The sequence below is a fragment of the Ostrinia nubilalis genome, chromosome 4 (genome assembly GCF_963855985.1).
Source record: "Ostrinia nubilalis chromosome 4, ilOstNubi1.1, whole genome shotgun sequence".
In the NCBI taxonomy this organism is placed as follows: domain Eukaryota; kingdom Metazoa; phylum Arthropoda; class Insecta; order Lepidoptera; family Crambidae; genus Ostrinia; species Ostrinia nubilalis.
This window is the reverse complement of record NC_087091.1, coordinates 7333239-7355461: the sequence shown is the minus strand read 5'-3', so window position 1 is coordinate 7355461 and position 22223 is coordinate 7333239. Positions and strand designations below refer to the sequence as shown.

The 22223-nt window shown below is 36.9% G+C and overlaps 1 protein-coding gene across 4 annotated transcripts in view; it reads right to left on the bottom strand.

Moving 5' to 3' along the window:
* Window positions 1–7830: 7830 nt before the first annotated feature.
* LOC135088591 (PDZ and LIM domain protein 3) overlaps window positions 7831–22223 on the bottom strand; it is a 31478-nt gene continuing 17085 nt past the window's right edge. For 3 of the 4 annotated variants that reach the window (XM_063983493.1, XM_063983494.1, XM_063983492.1), the window contains 6 exons: window positions 12968–13114; window positions 11235–11279; window positions 10280–10368; window positions 9113–9248; window positions 8746–8814; window positions 7831–8434 (listed from right to left, as the gene is read on the bottom strand). In XM_063983493.1, coding sequence (XP_063839563.1) covers window positions 8348–8434; window positions 8746–8814; window positions 9113–9248; window positions 10280–10368; window positions 11235–11279; window positions 12968–13114 — 573 coding nt within the window. In that variant the 3' untranslated portion in view covers window positions 7831–8347. The remainder of the gene's footprint in view (window positions 8435–8745; window positions 8815–9112; window positions 9249–10279; window positions 10369–11234; window positions 11280–12967; window positions 13115–22223) is intronic. The other variant, XM_063983495.1, reaches the window with a different exon arrangement.

The following is a 22223-nucleotide window of genomic DNA, read 5'->3' as shown; positions in this document are numbered from 1 at the left end:
CCGCTAGAAGCTGACATCCGCTCGCTGCTAGCATTAGAAGCGCGGCGGGCCGCCCGCGCCGCGCGGTCGCTGCCCAACCTGCGGGCGTCGCGCGAGTCGCTGCTGCCCCCCCAGCCGGGCCCGCCGGCCCCCCCGGGCCCGCCGGCCCCCCCGGCGCACTCGGCCCCCCCGCCCGCCTCCTGAGGCCGCCGCCCGCCGCGCCCGCCGCGACGCCCGCTCACGCTCACGCTCACGCTCTACCACGACGACACAGTCTATTAGACGATGATAATAGTAAGATATTTTTGATTTTTAGATGCTGATCTTATCTTATCTTAAACTAATTTTATAACTAAAGTCGGGTCGCCGAATTTCGTCCAAGGGGCCATCCATAAAGTACGTCACACGAATTTCATGATTTTTTGACCCCCCCTCCGTCCTTGTCACAGTTGGTCACATTTCTGAGACCCCCCCCTCCCTAGTGTGACGTCACATGTTTTGCAATTTCAATTTCAAATTATTAAATTAACAGCAGTTCCGAAATTACTTTTAATTCCATTTAAATTAAGTACTTTTTTTATGAAATCAACATTATATCAAATATTTGAAACAATGTGAATGTGATGTGACGAAACTTAGGACCCCTCCCACCCCTTGTCACACTATGTCACACTTTGTCAACCCCCTCCCCCCCTCTTTACGTGTGACGTACTTTATGGATGACCCCCAATGACCCCGAGCTACCCATTCTTATCGCTCGCGTGTAGTTATATTGCTGTCGCGACTGTGCGACGGGTGGCCGCAATGTGTGCGAGCGGGTCAGTGGACGAAATTCTACGTGCTCGGCGACCGGACTTTAGTAAAAGTCGTGGGGTCAATGACCTAAGACACTTTCAGTTTTAAAATTTGTTTGAGATAAGTAAATCATCAACTGTCACCCCCGTTTACACTCACGAAGTTGACCTTTCAGTCACCGTTGGACGCATTCCAATCGAAAATTTGGCAGATACGGTGTAGTAGGTTACTTGCAAACGTGTAAATGTAAATTGGATCAAGAAAAATGTCTTGCTATTATCGTTCATTGTGCGAGTGAGGGAGTTCAAAATTCGAACGTGGTGCGGTTAGACTCTGGATTATGTGAAGTCGCGTCGCCTGCCTGAGGCCGCGCCAATTGCCCACAATGACACTAGGGCCACAGTTGAAGGTAGCAGTAAAACACCTTACTAGCGCGTCATTTTTGCTGCGTGTGTGAACGCAACGGCTATCAGATCTCGTCATTCATGTGATTTCAAGTAACCTGAGTGGATTTTATGTGTGCAAAATTATACGCTAGTTATAAAATTTTACTCTATGTTCATAGTGAGTTATAACTATTGAAAGTGGTGCGGTTTAGACTTTATTCGTTTTGGAATTACGCCGCCATTTTGAAGTAGTACTTACGCTTTATCACGAAGGTATCGCGTACCGAGAATAAGTTGAAGAGAATAGTAAAACATTTTATTAGCGCTTCTAATAGCTTGCGAGTATAGACGCAGCCGTTACATGGACTTCAAGGCATATTACTGCCAGACTTGTTTGCCTCGTGAGAATTCGTGTATCGTAACGTCACATTGTAAATAAGTATACGCGAGCTCATGTAGTGATGGAATGTCTTACTATTATCTTTTACTGTGCTCGAACGAGTGAGGGAGTTCTATACATTTATTGTGGTGTGCGGTTAAAGACTTTGATGGTTATGGAAACGGGCCGCGCCAGTCGCGACTTACACAGTGGTGAAACTGTAGAACCATAGGCGACGAGCTTAGTAAAATATATGGATACTATTCTCTCGTATTGCACTTGTTTGTTGCCGAGCAGATAGAACTTCGTCCAATGACCCCAAGCTACTCATCCTTATCACTCGCACGTATTTGTGTTGCTGTCGCGACTTTGCGACGGGCGGCCGCAGTGAGTATGCGAGCGATAAGGATGGGTAGCTTCATGGGTGGATGGGTCATTGCACGAAATTTTATCTGCTCGGCGACCGGACTTTACACGAATTCTAATCGGTCTAGATGACAGTAGAGGTTTGTAGCGGTGAGTTTATGTAACGCTAGCTGTTCCTTATATTCTACTATGCTCAATGCAAATGTGTTCCTTAAACAGGACTTGGTGCGGTAAGAGACTTGGTCATTTGAAATCGCGTTATTTTCTCAAGAAAGCCAGTCCTATATTCGACGATTTACACGAAATTAAAATTAATTGCTAAGCTCGAAGTCAAATTATTAACTACATATTCCGAACGCGTCTATTGTCGCGATTTTGGGTTCCAGTTAGTTTTCAATTAAATGACCGAATAATCTCAGTAAGGCAGGTAGATTGATAATTATCTTTATTCTTTATTATACAAAAAATATGTTGCACTACAAATTACTGACTATTGTGTTCTTTAACGTTCGGAATAGAACATTAATATAACAAATAAGGTTATTGTAACCCATTGTCCTTGTTACAGTGATGGGGTCAGATTCAGATAGGTATCGGCTTGTTTACGGCTGTAAGCCCAGCTCTCCAATGATTTACGGTATGCGAAAGGGAACTTAAATGTCTGAACAATATACTAAAATGAAGACAAATGATGATTTCGGCAACCGGCGTTTGCCGAAGTATTTCCCTTTATGGCGTAGACGTCGCGAAACCGCATCCGTAGCTTTGCTGAAATGACTCCTAACTGCGTTCGGTCAAGACATCCGTGGAATGTCGACGAATTCCGGTTTTAGATGTCGTTCGTCTAGTCTTTAACTAGGATAGCTTCTAGGGAGCGATTCTTCATCGGGTACATTTTAAAGATATTTACGCTAGTGTCACGCGTAGCTTTTTGAACTACCAATACGGTATTACAATTTTATCCAAGATACCAAACCTTGGTACCTAAATCATCAAAAGCCATTATAAATAAATATCTTTTTTATAATTGAAATCTTCGCTCCCAAAATCGACTCGCCGACATTTACCATTTTATATTACTTGTGCTGTGCATTATGCGATCAACATTGTATATAGTAGAGTGAAATGTAAATAGTTAATATACATTATTATTATAATAACGTGAACGATTTGTCCCTTAGATTGTAGATTGGCTGCGCGACATTTTCTCCCACCTATGAACTCTCTTATATTTCATATTTTAAAAGCATTCCATCGGAAATGGCACAAATCCTAAATGGATTGTGATAAACAATAATGAAGCGATCACCAAAAACAGTATAAATACGAATGAAAAATACAAAAATAATGTCATGAGTATACTGCATTATGTAACAATTCGTGAGTTATGAATATTTGCATATTGTTTACTCCTTTTTAAAAAAGTCAAGTTCGCAAAAGTAAGGAACAATGTGGTGTCAAGTTTGTTTAAAGGTCAATTAATGCTAACATCTTTCTCTTCCTTCCCAATGTCAAATCGTTTGTAAGTGTTCGTTCCATTATATTTATAGTCTCAACGTAACGAATTCATAAACAAATCGTATTATTTAAAACCAAATACATTGAATTTATTTATACCTTTACTAATACGAGCCTACAGTATAGTACGTGCAGTGGGTTTCTGGAAAATCAATGAAGCGTGGAAATAGCGCTTTAGCTATTCTTATTGGCCATTGGCTGTATTTATATTATTCCACTAACTATACCCGCCCATATATTCTGAAGTATTATTTCAAGTTCCAGCATTTTTACTGTGATGCGTGGTCACCCTATTCGCGATAAAAATGACTGTCGTTCGATGGATTTGAGTTTTAACATAAAATGTTTAGCCGTCATTAATTTGACTGTAGTGAGGGTTCGCCCTTTATTATATGGGAATAACATACATTACAATATGAATCATTTCAATCATAAATCATTCTGATAAGGGGCCGTTCAAGTATTACGTAAGCAGATTTCTTACCATTTTTTACCCCCCCGCCCCCCTTGTCATCAAAAGTAAGCAAAGCACTTACCCCCTCCCCCTATGCTTACGTAAACATTTTGTTATAAATGTTTTTTATATTGTCATTTTTAAAATAGGAAAATTCATGAAAATATTAGGTTTTTACTGATACACATAGAGTAGGAACAAAAAAATATAATCTGAAAAAAAAAAGAACACAACAAACATAATTGCATCAATTATGCATCAACATAAACACAAATGATAACTTTCAATGCTTACAATACGTTTAGTATCCAAACAAAACGCGCGCGGGAGGCCGGCTTCGCGTATGATAATATTTTATGCGGACTACGACTCTCAAATTTCAATGGGCAATGTTCGGCACGAGAGTTAATTTATTAGACAAGTGAATAGCGCACGGTAATTTCCCTAATGTGCGGTAATTCCCCTAATCAGTTCTCAAGGCGAGTGCCTACGCATATGTATTATTTGCGGGAATCCCCGAAAAAACGTAAATAACTAACGATGACGTAATCATCATCTAGACCCCCCTACCCCCCCATGTCATCAAAATAAGCAAAACAGAGACCCCCCCACCCCCCCTTGGTGCTTACGTAATACTTGAACGGCCCCTAAGCCGTAAAGAAAATTAACATACGTATATGTATAGCAGGGGTGGCCAACTTGATTAGACATAAGATCTACTGTTTACTAACGAAACCCTGGGCGATCTACCACTTACATACTTCTTGAAATCTTAAATGAAACAGCATAGTTTAGTACACAATCATGTAGTATTTTTTGCCTTGCCACGATCGACTGGACTAATAGTCGCGATCGACCGGTTGGCCACCCCTGATGTATAGCGTGGCTGTACACCACAGTAAAAACGCTGCTGCCTTGTTATTACAATCACATTATACTTATTAGATTTAGCGTATTTGTAATATACATTTATGTTCTCCGGAGAAACGGCTGTTATACAAAGATTTCTTGTATTGTTAGACAGGCTGTTCATATAAGATATGGCTCCCTAAGTTGATAATAAGCATGAACATTCTTTTACTTGATCGCGAGCGAGCGAGAAGAGTAATTGTAGTCGAAAGTTGTCATCATCATTAATTAATTAATCGATGAAACGTGACAATTTGAAGTTATTTTATGTAACCATTACTAACCATAGCTCAGTTTTTGATCTGAACAGCCTGTCTAGTAGTATATTTAGAATTCTTTGCTTTTATTTCAAAAGTAACAAAGAAAATATTATAAAAAATAAACGTACTGATTTTTAATGTAATGAGACATTTCATTGTCATCCATAACATCAATACTATTTTGGTTTACGATTTCTTACTTACTTACCATTTTAATCATCCTATATCATATGATTGATATTATGGTGCCGTGGATTTACCATACCATTATACCTCTTTCTCTTATTCGGAGATTCCTCACTTATTTATAAGTTTATATTATCATCGAATCTCTTGTTAACTACATCTTGTCATACAGCTCTCTTCCATATAATTTATTTACATGCTTTTCTTTTATTCATAACATAGTGAATCATATTAGCAAAACATTATGGGGGAGAATCGGTCTTTCTTCTTTCTTCCCCTTTTCTAGAGTGGGTGGGAATGTCTCTCATTAATGTGATATAGGTAATTCAACAAAGGATTTTTTAAATCAATGAAATTATGTGCATTTATTTAGCATTTTAGTAGTAGGTATGTAATTTGTAGTATGAAAAAGAGTCGATAGCATGTCCTGAAGAAAATCCATTACTTGTTATAATCTGGTTCGATATAGTTAACTTAAAACAATTTAAGAGAGGAAAAAAGGAGTAATTATGTATATGAAAAACATTTTGGCTAAACCATTTTTCCGAACCACATTTTACTAACTTGCAAACTTTGGTATGCTAGTTATGGTTGTCAATAAAATGATTACCCACGTAGTAAATGCCCTGATAAAGTCAATATTATGACCGAAATTTCCCCACAGTGTTGTAATATGTTGAAAATGTTCGTTCAGCTACGTTATTTACAAAAAATAATCACAAATTTATCTTAGCTGTTGTTTCTTAAACATGTAGACGGATATTATGTATTTAATTTCTTTTATGCACATCCGTAAGTGCTGTTTATTTGTATATAACATGTACCTAGTAATAATTGTGACGTATTCATAAATTAACATTAAATAATATTATGTTTACAAATCACAAGGAGCAGAATATTATATCGTAAATATCGTAGCTAGATCATAGTTACTTATTATATAGAATGGAAATTTGGTGCTAATGAATTAAAAGATTAATATCAGTCCAAAATTAGATTTATTACCAATGAGTTTTACGTTAGGCCAAAACATTATTTTAGACAAACTTATCATATTTAGCTACCTTTGTCATTGTTTCTTACAGATTTTTCGCCCATTTTAATGCACAATTTATATTTTTATCTGTTAATAAATATGTTAATCTTATTTACATTAAAATTAAATGTTTCAATTTATGGCACGTGTTATGAAAGGACACTCAAGTTTAAATCTTTACTCAAGAACACACTCAAACCTGTGTTCAGTCAAGATATTGAAATTCAACCAAACACTGGTTTGAATCTATTTTGAGTTTAAATCGAGTCTTGTGTGCATCATATCACGGGCCCAAATCAGCGACTGTTAAAAATACTTCCTCGGGTTAGGTTTATCAACCATCTTAACGTAATTATAACTCATTTTTACTGTGTATTGTGTTAATATTTCTTATTGTATATGATTGATGTATGTTCGATATTCTGAATTATTAGGTGTATTTATTATTATCTGTATGAATGCGATAGTACAGTCAATATAATTATGTTTATTTTGCAGTATGTATGGCAGTTTGGCTGTTACTTGAAATTTTATTCTAATTTCACAACCAATTTTACAGTTTACATTATAAACAGATAAAAACAAGATAAGTAGGTAGTGTTTTGTTGATACTGTGATTTTTGTTTATATTTTGACAAGTGATTGACTACTCATGTAATTTATTTGCATAACCTTCCATTATTACATATAAATCTGTTTTTGTCTGTTTGATACTGACTGTTATCTTGTATACTTGCAAAACACCATACATTTGGTCTTCAAAATATCCAGGTAGTAACTAGTCCATAGTGGTGATAAAACTAAATTGGTTTTCAAAAATATCGACATAGATGGCCTTAGACGATTTAGATGATATCCTGTTTCCACTCGTGAGTGTTGTAAATTTTATTGTATAAATAAATACGCTAATGATAATACGGTCACTCCTTGTATATTTGAACTAAGATTAAGTGGGCTATATGTGGGTGCTTGGACACATTTTGATTAATAATTATACGCATTTTCATAATTCATTTTGCGTACTTACTTTTTTTACATATCACATGTCAAATTTGAATTATATTAATCGATAATGTAAATAAAGCTTTCGAGTAATTGATGTATGTGTATTCAGGTGCAGTAAGTCGACAATTCTCCACGAGTCTCTTGCGCAGAAAATTGACAGTCGTAGTCTTTATTTGTCGAACGTTGGAAGACGTAGTGCCTTATTTAGTCGTTCCAGAGTTACGTTGAGAACTATCGAGTACAAAAAATAATGTTTGTGCAGTTTTAACGTACAATTCCCTTCCTTGTATCCAAATGTAGATATGTACAAATTTTCTGCGCTCGAGCGATTACCCGTCTGTGTATTGTGATATAAGTTATTAAGTGTTTTACTTTTGCTCAAAATTATTTTATCCCTTTTGATCTGTACTTATCATTCATGAAATTTGTAAGACTGTATTTTATTTTGTTGTGTAACATTGTTAGTTAACTTCAGGTTATAAATATAGTTATTTTGAGATTAATAGTGTTTAATTTATTTTTACTTTTAAGGGGCATATTAAAATAAAACAATGTGATAGATAAAAATAAATAATTTATTTCAAATTGTCGAATTTAATATTCGTAGAGACGACCAGAGCTCGGGTCGAAGTGACTAGACTGTACACTCAACATTTTCATTGTATACGTAAACAATATATTTCTGTACAAACAGAAAATCAACACTTAGTAATAATAAACGTTACATTGCTACTTAATGTAAATATAAATTATATCACTAATACTCGAGTATTAGAATAATTAAATCCACCGAAAAATATAACACACTGCCAGGAGTATTATAAATAAATAGCCTCCTAAATTATTTTTGTTAGTCTTATTCGTTGCTAATCCAACAAGTCAATTATATCTAAGTTAGGCGCTCGTCTAACCGCCATAAAACTGGGAATCAGTCAACTGGTGCGGGCGATCGTCTTCGTTAGCGCACGCTACGTGTGCTAAGCGCTAAGAGACGAGGGTCGACATGATAAGGGAGTGATAACGTCGGGGTGTTCGCCGTAGGCGTCGATGGGCGTGGCTTCATTGTGACCCGCCCTAGAACTCTGTGTCGCCCAACACGTTGTACATTAGTCGCTTGAAGGAGTTCGACTGCTGGATATGCTCTTCGTGGAGTGAGTTCACCTGTTAAACAATATTAATATTTAAATTAAGATATTGTTACTTTAAATTATTAACGGTATAAATACTTTTCAGGAAATTTAATCCTGGCAAGGAGAAAATGGGTTGCGAACATAAACAGCTCATTTAGTCTTCACTGTAGAAGCACGACCCTCTTTCATTGACCAGAGGCAAAACAAGGATTTGGCCTACGCTGGCCAGGCGGGTTGGAGAAAAATAACTCAAGACAAAAGTAATTATTGAAAGGTAAGATGGCTTCAATTTATTATTATTTCAATTCTAAGTATAAATGTAATGAGACGAAGGTAACTTACGAAGGTCGTTTGTTTTCCCTTCGGTTGCGCATCAGCCTGTTTCGTTGGTTTCGGGGTGGGCGCTGGCCTCTATAAAACATAAAATAAAACTAGTTTACTGTAACCACTCAATTGATAAAGTTTGAGAAATAAAAATGTATGTGTTGCCCTATTTATTAAATAAGGTTGTCAGTTAATTCTGAAAGTCTACGAAAAGGTTAAAATTATGTGAGCAAGAAACATGCAGTAATAAATTGCATCATGCAATTTCAGAACTTCAAAATTAGAACACACTGTGAAACTGTGTTTTAAAATAATTGGAAAAAGTTTCCATTAGGTCCATAGACTTTAGTTCTAGAATACAAATGAGCAAAGGAACGCAAGTTACCTTGTTGGGCGGCGCGGTGAAGACCTTCGGCTGCACGGGCACGGGCACCTCCTGGACCACGTCGCCCAGCCCCTCCTCTTGTAGCGCGCGGAACGTCTCGGACTTGGCCGGGTCGTACAGCAGCGTGGGCCTGTGGCTGCGGTCCGTCGGGCGCGGGGCGTGGGCACGGGGCGTTAGTTTTTAGTCGGTTAGCGGGCGCAACAGAGAGAAACGAATTAGACCCGTCGAAGGACGTTAGGGGGCGCGGAAGCGGTTAGTGCACGAACGTGTTTAGTTGTGTTTGTTTTTCAGGAAGGACAGGTCGATAAAAATACTAACATTAATCATGTAGAATAAGTTCTAGTCATTAAAATTAAATAGTGATAAACGTACTTAAGAACTAATTGTGTTCGCCACGCATGTTCACACACAATGTAGTCGCGTGACATGGGGCGAGTGAAGTGCTATGAGTGCGACACTTCGTTGGACAGTTCGGACGTCGACGTCGACACCATGCTCGACGGGAGTGTAGCGTGAAGTAGACAGATCGAAAGAGTCGAAAGATAGCGAAATAAAAATAAATAAGCATTAATGCGTCATGAAGATGGGCGTCGACGTGTTTTGGCGGCGTTTCTAGTAAAACACTTGCCTCTTGACAACGTGCGGCCGCCCGTAATGGCCGTTAGCGCTATGTGAGCAGATAAATATTGCGTTATTACATATTGCTAAATGTTCACTCGCTGCCACGACCACTGCTGATTGGCTAAACTCGATCTAGTAATCATAGTTGTGTAAAAATTTTGAAAAGTCGAATTTGTGTGATATGCACATAAAGCTTGGGAGATCTATTTCAACTAAGTTCACGGACACCACATGACAATTTTAAGACAAACAATATAATACAGTACATTTAATTCATATAGAAATTGTCCAGGCGTATGTCAAATATTGTCTTGGGTAACAGTTTCAGTTTGGCACCCAGCCATGTTATTGTAATTCGGTGCCAAGATATTCGGCGGCGGAATATGATGACACTCGCATTTTTTCACAATTACATGATATAAGGAGAGGGGTCAGTTGATTTTAAAATGTATTTAAACAACAGGGTCTGTATAAAAGTTAAAATATATTTATCGGACTGAATTGATTTAATATACAAAGGGTCGGATAATATTTAAAAATACTCACGGCAAGGGCGACGACTGTTGCCTAATCGAGTTGGCGATGTTTTGGTCCGAATACAGATTAATGGGAGAGTTGAACTGTTTGTGCACCACCTGAAGCGACAAGGAAACACGTTAATTGTCTTGACTATACAGAAGCTGGACGATACATTCAACATAATAATTGAAAATCGAAGAAATTGAGAACAAGTAGCTATAATGGATACGTAAAAGTTTTATGGCACTACGCATAAATTTGTGGTGTATGGGCTCTTACTTAACCATTTTCGATCAGTTTTTACAATTAATGATGAATAAATGGTTTATTAGTTCTTATAGCTACGTTTCTCGATTAACACATTGAGGAAATAAAAGATGAAGATGACCGAACGATGAAGAGAAATAAAAACTGTACATCGATGCAACAAGAAGCTCAAACAATGATGTATAGACACGTGAGAAAATCTACCATTGATCCATTGCAATAATTAACAGAAAATTCGTGCTAAAATTACTTTTTGATACCGCGCACATTGCTGAAGCTTGCCCCGAAATCTCGATTGGATTTTTCCATAAATGGGATGCTTAAAATAACATTGTTATTTGCCAAGTTAGCTGCACCAATATACCTACCTTGGCAACAATTCTGCATGTAATTATGAAATTGATACTCAATTTTCTCAGAGATCATAATATGATTTCACGTAGGTAGCATTCAAAGAGAGGCATATCGCTACTGGCACAGACAGTTCGATGTCGATGTTAGGTTTTCAAAACTGCCAAAGACTTAACGCAGACTATATTCATGCATATTCCCAACTTTATAACTATCCTGCAGATTTTTAAACGGTTCGTTCATTATTTACAGTGCGTCTATCAAACATTGCAGTGGATCAAAAGTGTAAAAGACGATCGGCTTCGTAACAGAAGTTTGTTGCGTCATGCTAGAAGCTGTAACGTCACACAACTCGTTGAACCACCTTGTTCTCATCGCCGACCACTCGCTGCAGCACCGACTCTGCCACCTGATTTTATTAAATATCTATTACACAGTGCTATGCGTGCGCTAGTGCATTGAATGCTACTAGTTAGTGGGTTTACTTGAGTTACTATCGCGTCTTGTGAAAGAAAAAGTTTAAGAGTGTATGTACAGATAGTTTGGTAAAAGAATTTAAATACTGAAGTCTGCAATGCAATCATATCATACATTACAAGTTACATAATTTAAAAAATCAAAACTATACTCTTACAAAAATAGCTGTATCTCGAATCAAATATGTTATTGGATATCAAGTGAGTGTGTTCGTAGTTGTTTCTAAAAGATAAGTGTTATTTCGCCTGCTGCTCTTTAACTAGAAATGTGTATGTGTAAAGCATATAGCTAGTGTGAGATAGTAAAAGTGCGTGCATATAGAACTATCTACAGAAACAACAAGGCCTAAGAAAAGTGTGACATTATGGTCCTTCGAACCGGATATAGTGTATGTGATCGTTTGACATTACATTTTGTGTAACAGTGATTTTAAATGCAATTAGCTATACTTATTGTATTCAATGTTGTTATCTGAAATTACAAAGTAATTTAATAATATTCTTGAAACTAATATAGTACTAATTTAAAAGACGTTAAAGTTAATTTACAACTTGTCATCCACCAAAATTAAGTGGAACGTGGACGAATTAACATTGAGAGTAAACTAAAAATATTGAGCAGCATTTTACATCGAATTAGATAAAATTTATTTTCCCACATCTGTTTTTTTGGGTCAAATTCAGTGAGCGCTTTAACCATTATTTTTTGATAGTTACAAATAGTGACAATCTCTTCTAAAACATAATAACCAATAGCTTGGTGCGAGTTTTACTCGATAGCTATATTAAGCAAGTTGAATTTAAAAAGAGTTTTAGTTTCGTTTAAAGACTTTCTGCTAAAAACCCAAAACATTAGTGAAGTTTCACTCGATAGCTTTTGATAAGTAAGTTCGTATAGAAAAACTAACTTTTCATCTTTGCCCTACATCATCGTCATCCAAAGTTTTGAATCTATCCATCTCTATCACGAAAACAAAAATGCCAGATTGTAACAATGGCAGATAGATCTGAAACTACGTAAAAGTCTTGAGGGTGTAGCCTTTCTGGTTCGATTTAATACAGCTATTGTTATTATATCAAATTAGATGACATATCATCAAAAATCGATAAAAATGCTTCGATAACAAAATACTGACTGAGTTTCTTCCGCCACTTCTTCTCAGCAGGTAGTAGGGCAAGCTATATTCGGGAAGTGTATAAGTGCCCTGGAAAGGGCCTATGTACGGAATAAACTATTTGATTTGATAGGATACCTTGGCCGCATCCTGAAAGTGTGAGCCTTCAAAAGCTATCGAGTATCACTCACGCTCGTATTCACAAACGATGCTTGCTTAAGTGAAGCAGCAAATCGAACGCACAGCGTATGTATGTCACCCTGTGCGTTCACGCGCACTGAGACCTCATAGTAATGTTTGTGAATACGGGCGTAACTTCAAAGGCTATCGATTATTATCACCGTCTTGTTGATGTTTTATGTGTGTATAGTCTGGTCCGGGAGCACGTAGAATTTTGTCCAATGACCCCAAGCTATCCATCCTATAAGGATCCTATAAGGATGGATAGCTTGGGGTCATTGGACAAAATTCTACGTGCTCCCGGACCAGACTATAGTGTTCCGTACCTTTTGCTTCATGAGTGTGTCGCGGTAGTCGTGGTGTGGGGGCGCCCGCATGGCCGGGTTGGGGTGGTGGCGGAGGTAGCTCTCGGTGGGGCCGGGCTCGCGGCGCACCTTTGCGCCGGGCAACACTAGGGGGGTGGTGCGGTAGGGCTGGAATATGAGGTGACGTTTAGGTGTCGAGGACTGTTAGATATTTTACGTACGTGATGAGTGATCGCGTTTTGTTTTGCGTCGAAGCAAAACGGTATTATTTAGGGCCCTCGCCCACGGCGACTTTTCGACAGCATCGCCACAGAATAATAATAAGTACTACGTACAGAAGTTTTTCTTCGCGAAGGTATTCAAAAAAATGTATGCTCAATGTCATCAACAATATGGTGTAATTTAGCTTGTCTTAAGAGTCGAGCACCGTTTTGTTGACATACGTCAGTGATCGGTACTGTCTTGATGCCATAGGGCTGACTGCTACAAGAAGCTACTGTGTCGCCATCTAGCGCACCACCACCACACTTGCATTCACTGCTCTTCGCGGCAACGCGCAGCTACATGCGGCCGCCAGTTATATAGTGTAAGAGCTAGCACCTAAATATTTTATAACACACATAACTGTGACAATTTATTTCACGTGGGCGAAGCCAAAAAGCTAGTAAGAAATAAAAATTCAATTCAGTAGGTATTTCAAACCAAATTTTATTACATAAACAAACATTATACTAATTTCATTATGGGCCCTTAGTATGTGAAAACTGCAATTGACGATATTTCGCACTGTTTTCAATATTATGTATTACATAACGTATGTGTGATGGGATGATATTTTCGAAAACACGATTAGAAAAAATTTTTCTCGAAAAAAAACATTTACCTCTGGATTTTTTTATAAAAGTTTAATATGACCGTGTTTTACAATAAAATTCCTATAAAATCACAAAGGTATCATGTTTGCCTCTTTGATTTCCTGGCTGTTTTAGATTTCAAAAACCTAAATATATTAATTTATTAACTTTCTGATAAAAATGTGAATGGCTCTTACGATGTCCCCCCCTTAAATCAAAATGTCTTTATTTGGTCTATATGCCCATCATCACTACGTAATAATTATAAAAAAAAGTCGCTTTCCTGTCTGTCTGTCCCTATGTATGCTTAGATCTTTAAAACTATGCAACAGATTTTGATACGGTATTTAGAGTTCCGTAGCCAAATGGCAAAAACGGAACCCTTATAGATTCGTCATATAGTCTGTCTGTCCGTCCGTATGAAACAGCCATTTTTTTCCGAAACTATAAGAAAAATACTGATGAAACTTGGTATGTAGATGTATTCTGTGAACAGCATTAAGATTTTCACACAAATTAATATAGAAAAAAGCAATACATTTTGGTTTTCATTAAACCCATACGTGTGGGGTATCTATGGATAGGTCTTTAAAAATGATATTAAGGTTTCTAACATCATTTTATATGTATGTACATACATTGTACATCATGAAAACTTCCAACGAAAATTGGTTTGAACGAGATCTTGTAAGCAGATTTTTTAAAATATTTTTGAAAAAAATTTAAAGTTGCTACTTATTTCCTCATGTACGCGTAGAGGTATTAAATTGAAATTCATATCAAATACTCAGGTCTATAGTACCTTTAAGCTGTAACAAAATCAAAGTTATATACCAACTGGCTTGTACGGAACCCTAGCGAGTCCGACTCGCACTTGGCCGGTTTTTTTTTAAATAGAGTGATTCAAGAGGAAGGTATAATAAATAATACATTGTACATTGTGGAGTAGTGGCGGGTCACTAGTACTATGATAAATCTAACTTCATAAATTGATTTTTTTTTTTTTATTTTATCTTTATTAAAGAAACATACAGCCTTATTTGACACATGCAGCTTAAAATTAAGTGGGTTATACATTGGCCATTAAAGTTTCTAAAGCTAGGTTGTACAGTCAAAGTTGAAAAGGAGACAGATGTGTAGCATAATTTATGCATGCAAAAGAAAATATTAACATTAAAACATTATAAAAAATTAACATGGATACACTAAAGATCAAGTAGATTGAAGGAGACGGCGAAACTTCACAATGCGTTCATGAAAGATGTCTAAATGACAAAATGCTGTATTATATTTGTTAGTGGCTCTAATGATGAAACTATTTTTACGATAATTTGATCTACAAATGGGTATACTAAAAGTGTTCCTGTGTCTGACTCGAGGTTTAATACATTTAAAGGCTAATTTACTTAATAAATAAGGACTATCAACCACATTATTTATGATCTTATATAAAAATATTTGATCTCTGTGTTCACGGCGGCATGCCAATGACTGAAGCTTTTCCGAGCTGAAATTTTTAAACCTATACTTCAGACGTCTCACAAATTTTGCTTGAATGCCCTCTAAGAGGTTTATGTATTTTAGGTACTGGGGATTCCACACAACCGAAGCATATTCCAGCTGAGATCTTACATAGGCATTGTAAAGTAATATTACGGTGTTCACATTTTTAAACTCTGTACTTTGACGGAAAATAAAACCAAGTAGTTTGTAAGCCTTAGCGGTAATTTTGCTGATATGAGATTCAAAATACAAACCACTGTCCAACTGAACTCCAAGATCCCTAACTTCTTGGACCCTCTTTAGAGTCTCGCCATTGAGTGATTCTTATAAAATCTCAAAAAATGCTCATAAGGAGCCTTTAAAATGTCTCATTATTTTTTTGCCCTATCAGTGCTTTGTGAGACAAACATATTTTGGCAAGTGCTGAGAAGAAACGAAATACTCAGTCACGACTACGCTTCTTTGTCACTTTGTTTACCCAAAATTATGCAAGCATCTATAATAAAAATTATAGATGCCTAATTTTTAGATATTTTTTTATTTCTTTTTTAGAATCTTTAAAACATCTGTTATTGAATTTTATTGTTGCGTATATGCGTAGCCTGGTAAACAATTTTAACAAATATTCTACCGGAAAACAAGAGCACGGAGTTTGTGGAGGTAAGGTTTTAAATAAATTATATATTTGTCTTCCTGGATTAAACTGAAGGAATTTTTCAAAGTTATGTGTAAAACTTGCTCCTAAACTCCGTATATATTCTATAAATTCTCTGGGAGGCATTTTCAAACTGGCTATTAGACTTGCACACGTCCGTCTGTTTTTTGTAGGATTAATATAATTAAGTAACATTTATTTTTTGCATTCGGCTCTTGGTCTAACTCATACGAAACACGAACAACTAATGAACTAACAATGAACAAAGTTGATAAATTAGTAATATGTAAATAATGAATTTGTTTTACGAGCTGTCCCGGCGTACTTCGTACCGCAAATTAATATACAGTTGTTTAAGTGATTTATAAAATCGCAATATTAATTTTTGAAAGAAGGGTCATTGTGCTGGTTTTCTATCTAACTTCGGTTTTCGTCCATTTCACTGAGCTGCCATAAACACATGCGTAAAATTTGAATACAAAGTATTGTATTCACAGAAGGCAGTAGCCATCCCGCGCTAGTTTTGTTGCAATCTATAATGCCTAAGCAACAGTTCTACCTAAATGAAAATGTAATTTAAAAAGTAGTGAGTTCCAAAAAATTACGTAAATGCGCGGCCATACACCGGTCACCGGTACATTGCAGAAATCATCGCGCTAGAAAAAAAACGTGCTGACAGGAAAAGTTTTTGGCACGTATGTCTAATTATTGATAGCATTATAAACACAATTTTAAGTGTTTATTAAACTTCTTCATACAAAATTAAATCTTAGATGACTAAGGGTCATTTTTTTAAAGCATAGCTCAGGTCATATAGCAGGCAAATCAACTCGGAAAGGGATCAACAACGTATCGCCTTTTGTGACATGGAGGTAATAGTGGAGAGGAAATATATGTAGATCTATACAAAAATTCGACAAATTAATGACAAACAGCTGTTTATCTCTTTCTAACTTACCCCTGGTGATGTATAAAAAAAAGAAATAGAAAATGTTTGGTCAGTACTCATTCTGGCAACATTTTCATGTGACGTCAATAACTACCTGACTTGTGCCGAGTAGGTACCTACATACAAGATTTAAGAAAACAACATATTTATAGGCAATCAGCTGACAACTACACGCACACACACACACACAAATACCTGTCAGCTGATTGCCTATATTGTGGCCATGTTGTTTTCTTAAATCGTGTATGTATTTATAATGCGTGTAAGTGTGTGCGTAATGTACCTACCGAGTACGTTTATTTTAAAGTTACGCCAAGTCCATGAGACATTGATATACGTCAGTGTTTTGCGAGCTGTCATTACCCTTCGCGCGCTGTCATCGGCGAGGCAAGGCGTTTACGTTACGGTGCGGATTGTGTGTGCGTTGCAGTATGGACTTTAGTTGACTGCCTTTATGAGCACTCGAACGACATAAAATAATATGATACATTTATGTAAGGGTATTTTAAGATCACAAATTTGGCAACTCCGATAGTTGGACGAAAACCAGCGCAAAGACCCTATCCTGTTTGACACCTATAATAATTGACAATAGCTGGCTCGGCGAACTTCGGCAAACTAATGTGTGACGTGAAGTGCCAAATCGCGGAAAATGTCGGAAGAAATACATGAATTTGCATGAATTATCATGAATAACAATAACCACTTAATTTACCTCTCAGTGTCCTCAGGCAACTTAAAAAAAGTACATTGTGTGTTTTTATTATTATTTAGGTAGTTAAATACTGCACAGTATTTTTTACACAGTATTTTTTTTTCCATAATACAAGAGTACGCGTGCGTGTGTCAATGCTCGCTCGTATCTCGTACGCCTTGTCGAATCGCCTCCTGTAGGTGGGCTATCGTGCGTGTTTTGTTTTCGATGTGAACTCGCGGAGATGAACAGGCCTGGCATCGCTATTAATGCGCGTTAGTCGCATTTGCAAGGCAATACAGAAGTGATGTCTAAGTAAACGAAAAGTCGCAGTGGGCGAAGGCCCTTAGGCGAATTAACATTTTTAAGGCCTAGTTCAGACACAGACATAACCACACGGTTTATGGGTGGTTCTCATTGTTAAGGCACTGAGGTACTGACACGGTTTCTTTTTGATGCAAATGTACGAGCACTGCCCAGCAATCGTGTGTGTCTGAAATAGGCCTAAGGGCGTAAGGGTTCTTTTAAATGAGACTAAGCCAGACGTTACTCGTTCGTTTGCAGGAAAATACGGAAAATTAAAAAGGCAACTTCCTTAGATAAAATATGACAATTCTGACAAGGTACGGTCTTGCAAACGAACGATTGACGTGTTGTTCACATGGACTGCTCGTAATTTAAGAGCCCTAAAACAATGTAGAGACGGTACAGTCTAGATTCCATATAAAATGTGTCAAAATGCTGTGCTTAATCTGAAATTAAAATGATATAAAAATGAAGATGGTGATTCATGAAAGTAACAGCATGGTCTTAGTGCGCTCACGCGGCGCGCGCGCAACGCCTAATCTAATTATATCCGAGGTTGTTCCATGTGGGTTATGATTTCTGACACTATTCCGTTATATTTATCGTATATGTGGGTCGTGGTCAACTAAACATATTAAAGGCCTACTTTGATATACCAATGTCGTGAAATCTCTCGGGCATATAAATTTAACTGGAAACCACTTAAAATAATAAAATGAAAAACAACAAGATGGAGGCAAAAGTAATAGCAAATAACTTCTGGCTTTGAACTTTGTTTACAGCGTTTTTTCGCGTTTTGTAAACGTCTGAGGAAAAAAACTGTTTATTATGATTATGTTATGGAAAATTTTCTTTTACTTTTGTTACTCATGCCACTTTTGTTTGTAAGGATTATGTATGTACGAGTACACGACATGGTGGAACCTATTTTGATAGGCTACCATTCTAATATACAGTCAACGCCATCTTGTGGCGGACGCAGTCTCAAGGAAGGAAGTCTACTAGCATTTCACAAATATCCTGAAGGATTTGTTACAGTTTACAGTTATTTGTGGCGGCCTTAGCTATTTCTCGCGAAAATGTTTACTTTTAACGCGTTGGCATGCAGCGTGCTATACGCACAGTTTAATCGGTTGGCACTGTATACGATGGTAGTCACCTACATAGGTCGTTCGTTGTTACAAATTTTCCTTTGGAAAAGGGTTCTCTTCTGGTTATACACTAGTAACACTTAGGAACTGTTATAGTTATTTTTAAATTCACAACTTATGATATACATAGAACTATTTAGTTATGAGGAGTACCTACAACAAACACGTGTAACTTCTCAGTAACACGCATCATTAGGAACAGATGGCGCTAAACGCAATTAAACAGTCACATTACCATCCACAAACGCCTTGAAGCTTTGATTACCCGTGAATCATGTTCTTAGAACATTACAGGGGTATTGTAGAAGAAAATGATGGCCGAGAAAAGGTGCCAATACGAAATCCAGCTGTTTATTTGCGTCCATGTTTACAAGAAGCTTTCGCCACTGACGCAATGTTCTATGTTAGTCATGCTTCCAATAGATTGTGCTTTGAGATGGATAATTCGATTATTTATTGGTATTAGTTTAGAGTTAGCAATATCCGTTCGCTATTCAATTCTAGCAGAATAATATTATGAAATTATTTACCAATTCTTGACTAGCAGCATCGTTAGCACTTTTCAAAGTGTAGAGACGTGTTTTGATTAGAAATTTATTTGATTAAAGGTCTGCCTGGTATCTAATATGCCTATATCTTTAGATGGATTCAATTCGAGCATTTAGCGAGACATGACATTTCATTTTCAAACCATGTTTTCATAAAAACTTGAACCCCTTTCGGCATCAAAATAAATAATATCGGCTTTAGGTTTTCGTATGCTTGATTTAATTTTATTTGAATCACTGAACGACTCAAAAGCCCAATATGAGAGTCCTAATTTTGAGATTTTATGCTAACACCGTACTTAAACATCTAGTTATTTTCAAAGTTGGATTGAGCTTTTTCATGAAATTGGACCATTTGTGAAACATTATGTTTTCAACAGTCAATTTGGTATGTGCATCAAGTGATGATGATGAAGATAATACTTTTATTTTTAAACATGGCACATAAATATGTAATTGAGAACTTTCGTAAGGCTCTTTTTATGAAAGTAACATTTCATATAGGCACACTGAATGTCCGTGATCAAATCGCAGTTCGTCACGTGTAAGCGTCTTACTGAAAGTTCAAGTGGGTGTAAAAATTACGTGACGTGGCATTGACTCGAAAATAGATTTACAGCTGCGATTTCATATCAAATGGAAGCCGTATTTATTAATTTCGAAAAGAAAGTATAAGCTGAAAGTATTTTGTCCTTTATTTAGTACACAGCTTGATGTTGAGTGAGATTTTATCTTTAGCAGTGTAATGTAAAAGAGGGCTTGGATTTTGTTTTGATTACGTGTTCGAATATATTGAGGATCGTGACGTGTTGTTTCGATTAATTAGACTGAACTTTCTAGAACTTTTTATTGTAAAAATATAAGTGAACTAAGCCTAGTTAAAGTGGAAGAGTGTATGTGATTTGGAATTTATTTGACCTAATCTTTTTATTTTATCCTTAGTAATGAGTTATGTTATTACGAACCCAACTGTAAATTGTTACTTACTTAATCAGAGGGTTAAGTTGTCTCTAACATTTTTAGCGATTCTACGGCATTTTTTGTTTTATTATTTTGATTCATAAAAATGTTAAAGCACTTAGCCATACATCATGTCATAGTCCATCAAACAGATCGTAAACCCGAGGACGCCGTTAATTACAAATTTTCCACATATCACAACCGTGCTTCATCACGGAAAATAACGTCGTAAAAGCTGGCGAGTTATTACATCACATATTTTGTAACAGCGCGCGACTTCAAGTGCTCCGAAATTAGATTGTGTTTGAATATTCCGGTTAATCGGTTAAGCTGATCCGTTGGAGCAGTTCCATTGATGGTTCACATCTTATCTTTAGAGTTTCAGCGTAGTAATGTTAGCGGTTGGCAGTTGACAGCTATGTTAGGTAGAAACGCACCCAGTTTGTGACAACTTCCTCTTCAGGATGCATGGGGTCCTGGTACCCATTGGGGAAGAAATTGGGGTTGACCGCCATTATGTTGAAGCACTTGCGCAGACGCGTGTCGTTCAGCGCACCGTCACAGACTGCCGCTGGAGCGGTCCCTCGCGAGTAAACAACGCGTTTTCAATGCATTCTATTTTGGAAATTAGGCGGGAAAATGGCGACGTGGGCGAGAGCTTCCGCGCCGCAGAGCCTTGCAACACGCGTAGCATAAATTTATTAAATTTATCAAATTAAAATGTTACGTCTCGTGCTAAAATAAAACAAGTGAGTTCAACATGTTATTTTAAGCATACTAGTGTTAATCGTAAAATAGTTTATAAAGTATTTGCTCAAATATTTCAAGAGTTTTCGAGATTATTCAGAGATTTTGATTCAGCTTAAGGCCGCCTGCAAACCCTTTATTATTAGGTACTTATTATATTATTACTTTCCTTAAACATTTCTGCGTTTTTTTTTTTTCAAATAATGAAATTATGATTTATGAGTAAATCAATCGTAGATATAAGGTCTGCTAGCTGTTCTGATATATTAACAGAATAGAACAGGACCTTTATATTCCTTTATAGGGCAGTGAAGCTTTGAGTAGGTACCTACTGTTTGAAATCTTAACTACGTATCCAAGGAGTTTAAAAAATGATTTCAATCAGTCTAGACTCTACATTCTGGTAGCAATGGAAAGCTTGAAGCTTATGAATGGACGTCTATAATTCTAATTCCATTATCCGTTGTTTGTACTTTGATTGTGGCCTCATTACTCATAATCCGATTTGAACAGCGTTAGAAATGCCGCCGGCGTCTATTAAAGTGATCGTGATTCACAATACCGATTTAGCACGCTCCAGAACATTCTGGAACCACGATAAATACCTGTACTCATAACATGTTCTAGGCGCTTTGCCCTACGGCTTGTTTCTGTAATGCCACCGTCAAAAACTAACTAATTAATAAGTAACATCATTAGACCTAAGACTTTCTGGCGCGACGCCAAATTACGTCACGCATCGGTTGAACGACGTTTGGTTAACCCATTTCGTTTTAACACCAAGGACGATTAACATAATATCCGTTTTGCAAAAGAGGTCGAAGCGAAGACGATTTTATAGGTTTTTCTAAGTCATAACCACATTTCAAGCTAAAATCGTCTGTACTCTCCGTTAAAAATATTTTGTACT